This window comes from Thunnus thynnus, chromosome 5 (genome assembly GCF_963924715.1).
Source record: "Thunnus thynnus chromosome 5, fThuThy2.1, whole genome shotgun sequence".
NCBI lineage: Eukaryota > Metazoa > Chordata > Actinopteri > Scombriformes > Scombridae > Thunnus > Thunnus thynnus.
The window spans coordinates 34221118-34230794 of NC_089521.1; the positions used below are offsets into that span (position 1 = coordinate 34221118).

Consider the following 9677-nt stretch of genomic DNA (forward strand, 5'->3'; position numbering starts at 1 on the left):
TTCCCAACCTAGGGGTCGGGCCCCTCCAAAGGGTCAGCAGATAAATCTGAGGGGTGGTGAGATGATTAATGGGAGAGGAAAGAAGAAAAAACAAAGTTCTGATACACAAATCTGTTTTCAGTTTTTGGACTTTTTCTCTAATCTTTGATTTTTGCTGAAATATTGGATCATTTGAACATTTATTGAAATGAAAGCATGTGAGAAGTTTAGAGGGAAAAATCACTATTTGGTGGAGCTGTTAACAACTCATAGACATGTGAAATGTGACCCCGACTACACACTGCTTTTTGTAAGACGTCAAAAGCCAAAAAGGTTGGAAACCACTGGTTTCATCTTTAACAATGTGTTGTATTTTAAAAGCTTTTTATATTATCCATTGTGTCAAATCTTAAGTACAGTACTTGAGTAAATGTACTTACTTACTTTCCACCACTGCTAGTCACTAACTGTCTGTTGTTTGTTGGGCAGGTAGAGTACAGTGAGTTTATGAGAGCTTTGCTTGAAATGCTAAGAATAAATCATAAAGCAAATGTGCTGTAAAACCAAACATTATTGATTGAAGTTACTTCTTTGCCTCCCTTTTCCCCTTCGTATTACTACTTGTATTGTTCCTGCTTCCTTCCCCTTGCCAGTGTTGTACTGTGACTGTAACTGTGCAGAGCAGAGGAGCATCACCTGAAGTCGGTCCCACAGATCAAAGTAGCAGCCCAACATTCCCACAATCCCCTCTGTCTGCTCAGAGATGGATGCGGTGGGTAGGATTGTTTTGACTGATGAGGGAGCGGCCGGGTCACATGACCTGCTGTATTATGTCTGCCACGCTGAGCCCAAATCTAGGTCAGCCCCTCCTCCCTCACTGTAAGTGAATGTAAAGAGACAAACATCTTCAGACTGATCTGAGCTCACATCCATGATCGGGAGGTTAAAAGTCAAAGAAAACAGAGCTATACATGTCAGCAGAAAGATTCCATGAAACACTGAACTGTTTTAACAACTATTCAGAAAATAATCTTTGTAAACAATTATTTAGAAAATTCACTGTCGGTTGTCTTTTTCATTAGTCAGGTTTCCATCCAATGTAGCACAAATTTCAACAGAAATTTCAGAAAATAGATAAAAGAAAATGTGAATGAATGTGCGTTACCATGATGGACAAACAGCTTACACCTGTGTCAGTTATACAGACACACAAAGACGAAGAAGAGACAAAAAAGAAAGAAAAATATCTGCCGCCATGTTTCGTCTCTCCAGTGGGGCGGAAGCTTCAGGGACATTTAAGTCACATGCTTCCTGTACGACATCATTTGTTTCCATTGCACTTTGTCGCATTTTGCTTCTATCAATACATAAACTTTTCCACCTCATCCAAGCATAAAAACTTTTTTTGTTATATTTGGACTTTTTTCAGATTTCCAGCATTTCAAAAGTATTGCTTCTCATTTGCGTTATCACAGAAGAATTTCACACCCTCACAAGTTCACTTTTAATGTTGTGTTTGTATTAATCAGATGTTTTAATACATTACAAGAATATTATGTTGAATTTGTCGAGATCGCTGAGCCTTTAACTCTTTTATGTGCTACACCTCATAAGAATTGTTTGGTAAATGTGCTTATTTGCTTCCTGGCAGAAAGTTCAATGTGAAAGTCGATGCCATTCTCATATTTGTAGGTTGCTAAATGCCCAAATTCCCATACGGAGAACAAGATGTCAGTATCTTAGGATATGGACCATTTATGTCGTCTTCCTGCAAAAACAAAATTCTTTCCATCTCCATTGCATTCTGGTAAAAGCAGATGTCTCAGTAGTGGAGATCTCAAAACCCTTTGTCTTTTGTGTTTTGGGTGGAGTGATCCTTTAAGTTTGCAGCAGCAGATATCACTGACCATGTGTTCACTTGTTGCTCTCTTGTCTACAACATGAATGTCACTCCGGTCATCTGCTCTCTTCTATGTTTAGCTGCTTCTATTTTGAAAGCTGTGAAAGAATTGAGCCTCCCTGAAGAGTGAAGCAGCTTCAAACTCAGTCACTTCTCTCCGGCTCCTCTTCAGGACTTTTGGAAACGTGTCAATGTCTCATGTCATTTTCATGGAGGATTTTTTCTTGTGAGTCACTGTCAGAGTATAGTAATGTCGGTGCACAGCAGTGAATCAGAGGACACCAGCAGCTGTGAGGGTGCAGACGGTGGAGGGTATCTGCCGTGTTCTACCTCCGGTGTCGTCTCGGATAAATTAACCGTTGTGGTCGGAGACACGCACTTCTCTGAAGAGAAGACGTTACTCGTTCAGAGCTGCGACTATTTCCGAGCCTTGTATCGCTCTGGAATGAGGGAATGTCGGCAGGAAGAAATCCACCTCAAGTCTCTGCGTGCTCGAGGTTTCCTCATTGCCTTGGCGGTTCTACGAGGGGAGATGCCCTTCCTGGATGGCGATGACATTGTTGAGGCCATTGAAAGTGCTGCTTTCTTGCAGGCAGCGCTGCTCACAAAGCATCTCATCAACCTCATTGACTCTGACAACTGCTTGCTCATGTTTCACACCGCTGCAACCTTTGGTCTCATGGACCTTTACCACGCTGCTGCACTGTTCATCCGAAATATATACACTGACCTGGAGGAGGAGGTCAGGAATACCTTACCATCAGAGCTGATTTCATACGTGGAGTCTTTGACCCCGAGTGTTTTCGTGGCAGTGGGGGCCCACGTGACCTGTGGCACAGGTGAAACTGTTCACGCTGCCTCCAGGACGGTCTGCTACCTGGATGAAACTGGGAATAACTGGAAAACACTGACAGATCTTCCACTGGAGGCCAGCACCTCCATGGCTGGAGTGACTGTTTTAGACAACAAACTTTACATCGTTGGTGGAATTCACGGAGTCCATAAACAAGCTGTGGACTCTTGTTTCTGCTACAGTGTTGAAAACAATGGTTGGAGCAAGATCGCCAGTCCAGCACAGCTGCGCTACAATCTCAGTCTCGTAGGTGTGGATGGTCGTCTTTATGCCATCGGAGGAGAGTACGAGCGGATTATGATGTCATCTGTGGAAATATACAATGTCAACACCGGAAGGTGGGCGTTTGCCGCTCACTTGCCTCGACCGGCGGCGGGAGCAGCATGCACCAAAACCATGAGCAGGATATTTGTGTGTTTGTGGAGGCCGATGGAGACTACAGAGATCTATGAGTACATCTCAGGTACAGACGAGTGGCAGCTCGTTACCAAGATGATCAGGCACCAGAGTTATGGCCACTGCATGGTCGGCCACAGGGACAACCTGTACATCATGAGAAACGGGCCGTCGGACGACTTCCTGAGATGCCTGATGGACTGTTATAATCTGAGCACCGGTCAGTGGACGTCCCTGCCAGGACACTTCGCCAACAGCAAAGGTTCGCTGTTCACCTCCGTGGTGAGAGGCGACTCTGTGCTCACGCTCAACAGGAGCCTGACTCTGGAGTACGCCATCGATGGGAAAACCTGGAAACCCCGACGGCAGATGAAGGGTTTCCCCAGAAGTGGATCTGTGTGGACGTTTCTGCTCCGGCTGCCAGAGGCTCTTATGCTGCAATAACAGCTTCATTTGTTCTGTGATTTTTGGATTGTCATCTTTTTGCATGCGGACATGTATTTTCTGCACCTTTGCTTTGATAAATTTGAAGGATAATTCTGGTTTATAACAAATCTCTTCTTATTTTGGTGTTTTTTTCTATCAGTACTACATTGTAATCATTAAGTTAATAAGTATTTATGTTAATGCTGTTTATGATTGATTCCTTGCACGGTTCAACACTGAGTCCACATGTTGAACCTTACCAACACACAGCTGGACAAAGCAGCTCACTTTACACACAATAGCAAATCCTTCCAGCAAACCCAAACACAACAACTCAAATCAGACACACTGAGATAAAAACACTGACAACAGGCAGCACATGAGGATCTTTTTACAGCCATCTGTGTTTTATTGTGCATATGTAGTTTTGATGGTTGATAGTATATACATGTGTATAGAGTGTAAATACAGTCAGATGTGTAGCTCTCTATAGAACGTACTACAGTGTATCTACAGGAAAGCTTTCAGTGGGCTTTATTTCTGACAGCACGTCTTGTTTTTTGGTTGAATATAGATGTACTTCAGTGTGGTTCTGATCCGTATGAATACATGTGAGTGTTCGAACATAAACTGAAGAGTTTGGAAGTGAGGATGTAAACATGTAAAATGTTTTGTTGCTTGTTTGTGTTGAGTGAGAAAAGTATTGAGGACATTTGAAGGCTGTAGTCACTGAACGCTTTCTGTGTGAAAACAATGCAAATGTGTCACAGTTTGATCCAGAATTGTTGCTGTTGTTTCGACTGTGTGAAGAGTTTTGAAGATGAGGACTTGTGTAGGTAACCAATCGTAACAAAAGGTCATGTTTTCTCATGCTGTTAAAGCTTATTTGTTCAGCAAAGTTTGAAAACAAAGCAGAAAAACTAGGCGATTTATGATCAGTTACCACATTTTCATCTAAAACGTTTTAGATTCATTTTTAATCACATGTGTGAATAAATATGTGATTTGTACAAAAGAAATTAGAGGTAAATTATTTGTATATATGTATTATGTCAGTGAGTGTGTTTCTCAGCCTGCAGCGTACTTAAAGCAGCACTGTAGCTCCATGTGAGCCGCAATGTCTGTCCTCACACAGAGCTTCTGTTTCTGTTTCCCGCTGCCGAAAGCGGCAGGCTCTGTTTCCTGTTGGCACCGAGCGATGATGATGGAGGTTAACGGCAGGCAGAGCCAGGCACCACGGGCTGCTGGGCGAGATGCCAGCAGCATGCTAAATCTGACCCAGAATAAAGAGAGAGGCTGGGGTCAGGCTGGGATACAGCGCTCAGACCAGTAACCTCCAGCTCGAGTCCAGGAGTGAAACCAGGCAGCGGTGGACGAAGTACTCAGATCCTTTACTGCAGTAAAAGTACCAATACAACAACGTAAAAATACTCAATTACAAGTAAAAGTCCTGCATGAAAAAATCCTCCTACAGTAAAAGTACATAAGTATTATGAGCTTGATGTAGTTAAAGTATTGCAGTAAAAGTAGTGGTTTGGTCCCTCTGACTGATATATTATTATATATGACATCATTAGATTATTAATAGTGAAGCATCAGTGTTAGAGCAGCATGTTACTGTTGTAGCTGCTGGGCTTTATGATCTCTGTGTTTTCATCCAACCAGCGCTGCAGAGGAACTAGGTCAGTCTAAATATGGCCTTGACACACACATACATACACAGACTGGTGGTCTGAAGTGGTGATGTCACTGTTACCGTGGTGACACTGACCCCTGATCATCACCCTGATACCTCTGGCATTCAGTCTTGTTTGACCTCTCGTTATGTTGAAACAACAATCCCTTCAAATATCATTAATTAATCCTAAATTTACCCCTGAAATCATTAGAGATCCATTACTTTAATAAGAAAATTAATATTAAAAGGCAAAAACTCATTGATTTCAAAACACAATAATCTAATTAACAATTTAAGTAAAGTATCAATACATATCTTTCTCATTCTTTTACAAATTCATTTGAAATAGTTGACAAATCAAATAATTATGAATTGAAGATGTAAAATACATTAATGTATTGATTAATTAGCTTTTAAGAAGCTGTAAGAAATATGGTCCTACACAGACAGACTGGATGGCCTATTTAAAGGGAGAGTTGTTGGTTTGAGAGAGAGAGAGCAGAGTTAATCTGGATTAAGCCAAGTTTGATTTGTTTGTTTTTCATTTTATTTTTTGAGTCACTTGTTTTTTGGTTTGACGGGTCTGAAAAAAATCAGCTTTTTAGTCACTGAACAAGTCTCTGAATCACTTTCATTGATGCTCTGGCTAAGCTCCCTCACAATGTGTATTAATGATTTAAAATTGTTGCTTGAAATTTTGATTTTTATGTATGAAGTCTCAATATTAATATTAGCATTTCATCAGATCTTCTCTTCACTTTCTCTTGTCTTCGTCAGAATTAGTTGATAATTTGAAGTTTATAGTCTATAAAACAGATGAACCTCCTGTTGACCTCGCTGAGCACTGAGCTGTCTGGAAAAACCAAACTGTCTTCAAACTGAGCTGATATTAAATCTTAAACTAAAACCTTTTTGTGTGATTTTACAAAAAAACAGATCAATTTTCTTGTGCTTCTTGTGCTTTCTTGTGCTCTTGAAGATATTATTTCATACTTTAATAAACTCTGATATATATCTCCCTCTACCTCTCTTTAAAATCTTTCAAGTTTCATAAAACAAGAGGTGTTTTTCTCAGGTCTGATTGTGGTGTATTTTCATTAAAAGTCATTGGTGTGCTTAAAGACAATATTAAGCTATGCAGATTGATTTTATAAGTTTATAAGTAATAAGGGCTAGTGTGATACAATTTGTATTGGTGTAGTTATAATCTCATGAACCATATTTAATCACAATGTACGTATAGAGGCACGGTAGAATTATCATAATCATACACTGGAGAAATTTGAGTGTGTTTGTATTACATGTCACTTTGCTTGGGTCTGCTAAAGTCCTCACCTTCTAAAAAAAAAATACTCTCTGGAGGAGATCAAGAAATAAGGGTGTAAAATGACTAGAATAACTTATCAAAAAAATAAGAGGCCAGAAGACAACTTGGCAATAATGGTGTAAAATGATCCCCAATACTTATATAAAAATTGGATATAATCAGGTAGAATTGAATATGCCAGTACATATCCTCAAACAGCTCAAAACCTGTTTTGAAGAGTTTTGACCAACAACGAGTGACGGAGATAAAAGTAACATAATAATTGGTCAAAAATTAGGGAGGGTGGATGATAAGGTGTGACCTAAGCCGACCCAAGGACATAAAAACAATGCCCCAAAGAAAAAACCTTTGGAGCGATTTGGTTCGTTGTAAAAGTGCTGATTGCTCCCCTTTTTTGCCGGCATTAAAGAACACTTTGCTGCTTGGACCTCTGACTCCCTTTTTATTTTCAAGAGAGAGTTTTTTGCTCTGGTACCTTTTTCTGCAACAATTTGATACAACATGATGGGTGTAGACCATCCATCAGGAGAAATCCGCACCGACTGCTCCTCTTTACGACACAAAGACGAGTGTTGTCTCTTCATCACTACTGTACAGAGTTCAGACTTTCAGTCCGTAAATGGGCGTCTCTCAGTCGGAAAAAGAGCCTATTTATAGACTAGAGATGCAACACGAAGCTGGTCATCTTTAAACAAAATGTGCCATTAAGGAGGATCAGTGGTGTGTGTGTGTGTGTGTGGTCTGTGTTGGGAATGAGCAGTAAAAGATAAGAGTTTTGAATTGTCTGTTAAACTTTTCTCAGCAGAAGCAGTCTAGTCAACTCTATATATTTAAATTAGTTTGTTTAGAAATGCTGATTAAATAAAATTCATTTGGTTTGTTTGTTGGTGTTTGACAGTGTAGGAGAGGATTATTGCTGGGTGGTATTAAAGGAATATATATTTGCTTTCTTACCCAGAGTTGGATGAGAAGATGTACGTCTTTCATGTCTCTACGGTAAATATGTAGCTGGAGTGAGCAGATGGTTATCCTAGCTTAGCATAAAGACTGGACTCATCATAAAGACTCATCCGTTGGTTTCATTGGAGCCGGTTTGAAGCCCAGAGTAACAGGGCAGGTATCATAATCATCACATCATTAAACTTAGTGAAATATTGTGACAATAGTCCGACTCAGTATGAGTCCCGGAACAGCAGGTGAGCCACCTGTCAATCACAGCTGTCAATCAACACCCACATGGCAGACATCAAAGTCTTCAGGTCTTATTAACGGAGCAATAATTTCCAAAATGACCATCAGCACACTTAGTAGAGGACCTGAATTTAGAGATTGAGACCAGAATGACTCATTGAAAACAACGATTGACTCAGTATTTCTAGAGAGAAGTTGAGGCTTTTGGAACGGGAGTCAGTTGGAGCAGCTAGCGGCCGTCGGTGGAACTTTAGCGTGGGAGCTGCTGGTTGGGTTGAAGCCAGTGCAGCTGGTGGTCATTTAGGAAATTATTGCTCCGTTAATAAGATTTGGAGACTAACGATGTTAAGTATTTAGTCTCTGGCCTCTCAGGAATCTGTAATTCTCTGTGTGTTGCATTGAACACGTAAATTACATCCTCTACTCCGACTGGACGGTTGTTTTCTGACGTAGTCGCCGTACTAATGAACCAGTGATGTTGGTGATTTGTTTCTACAGATCATCCTTCTTTTAATGGTCTGGCAGCTCGTTTAATTTACGTTATAGAGAAACCTTTTCCTCCGTTTTGTTTAAAGATTTCCTCCAGGCATGTATGAAGACATATATAAACACACTGCTTGGAACAATACTGTGTGTCTTTTCCACAAAAAAGTATAATTGCCACTTTAAAATTAACTTACTTCACTTCCTTTAAAATGACATGACCTCCTTTTCCCTCATTAAAAAATCCAGAATTTCAGAAGTTTAAGTGCTGGACACCAGATGTCTCCTCCTTCACTGTAAAGTTCATCCTCAGTGTTTGTGCACTGGAGGCTTCAAATTTCCACATCACACCTGTGTAAGTTGCATATTGGACCATGATTGGCTCCAAACTAGTTGTGATGTCACAAATCATGCTCGTATTGATGAATGAATGAATGTAAAAACAGACTCTGACACATAAATCATTCTGCACAGAGAAGAGAACAACATCCAGCTGAAGGAACAAGAACAAACACATGTGAGTCATTTAATGCATGCTGGTCCAAAAAGCATTGTTCCTGCACACAGTTGTTGGAAAAGGAGCAGCTGTACAATGGAGAATAAATGTTTTTGAGTGAAATGACTGGTTTTAATGATCAGAATTTGATCCATTTGGTCCAGTAACATTTGGAAAGTCTGAAAGAGCTGCATGATTAAATTATTTTAACAGGTAATTCAGGTAAAGGAGAAGCCAACAGGAAGTCATCACAGTGTGTCCACACAGTCATTTAGTGCAAAAATGCATTTAAAAGTTGATGTGGACGCTGAAGCTTCATATTAGCTTCAGATAAACTTTGAAATACATTTTTTGTACAGAAGGAGGACTGTGGATTTTGTCCTCCATCACTTCCATTGTAAGGTCATTATGAAGGGATCTTCTAATGGTCAGTATGAACAGGAGGAATGATTACAGCAAGAAAAACAGGTTTCACTGTTTATTTGGGCTCCTGACTGTTGTTTTAAGACACACTTGAAAAATTGTGAACATGTCCTTTAATACATCGATGCTTAAAACTGGCTCCTGTGTAAACCATCGGGTGACATCACACTTTGCTTCGTTCATCTTTATGTACAGTCCATGATACCAACAAGACAAACAGTCTGTCTTGGATATAAACAAAACACAAAAGAGACATTTTAAGGATCTTGTTTGTTTGTTGGCCTAAAAAAATGTTTGTTTTTACTTTTTTGTGTTTTAATGATGTGTCATTTTCTCAGATAGCCCCAGAGGAAGCTGTGTCTCAAATCTAATGTGTGAGATAAGCTGGTGTATAATCTGCTGAATGGAAAGAACGAGTAATGTCCTAAAAATCCTATAAACATGGTCCTTTTAAACGTCAGTGTTACCACTTCACTTCATTTAAATTTCAGACAGTCTCAGTCTTGATGGTAACAGGTTTCCCCT

At 40.1% G+C, this 9677-nt stretch overlaps 1 protein-coding gene across 1 annotated transcript; it reads left to right on the forward strand.

Moving 5' to 3' along the window:
* The first annotated feature begins 1879 nt into the window (after window positions 1-1879).
* kbtbd13b (kelch repeat and BTB domain containing 13b) lies at window positions 1880-4145 on the forward strand. Its single transcript, XM_067590900.1, has one exon. It carries the CDS (start codon window positions 2130-2132, stop codon window positions 3570-3572), a length of 1443 nt encoding a protein of 480 aa, XP_067447001.1. The 5' UTR covers window positions 1880-2129; the 3' UTR covers window positions 3573-4145.
* Window positions 4146-9677: the final 5532 nt, after the last annotated feature.

Excerpts from the sequence above, each read along its gene's own strand:
- kbtbd13b (XM_067590900.1), top strand. The coding sequence starts at position 2,130 with ATGTCGGTGCACAGCAGTGAATCAGAGGACACCAGCAGCTGTGAGGGT.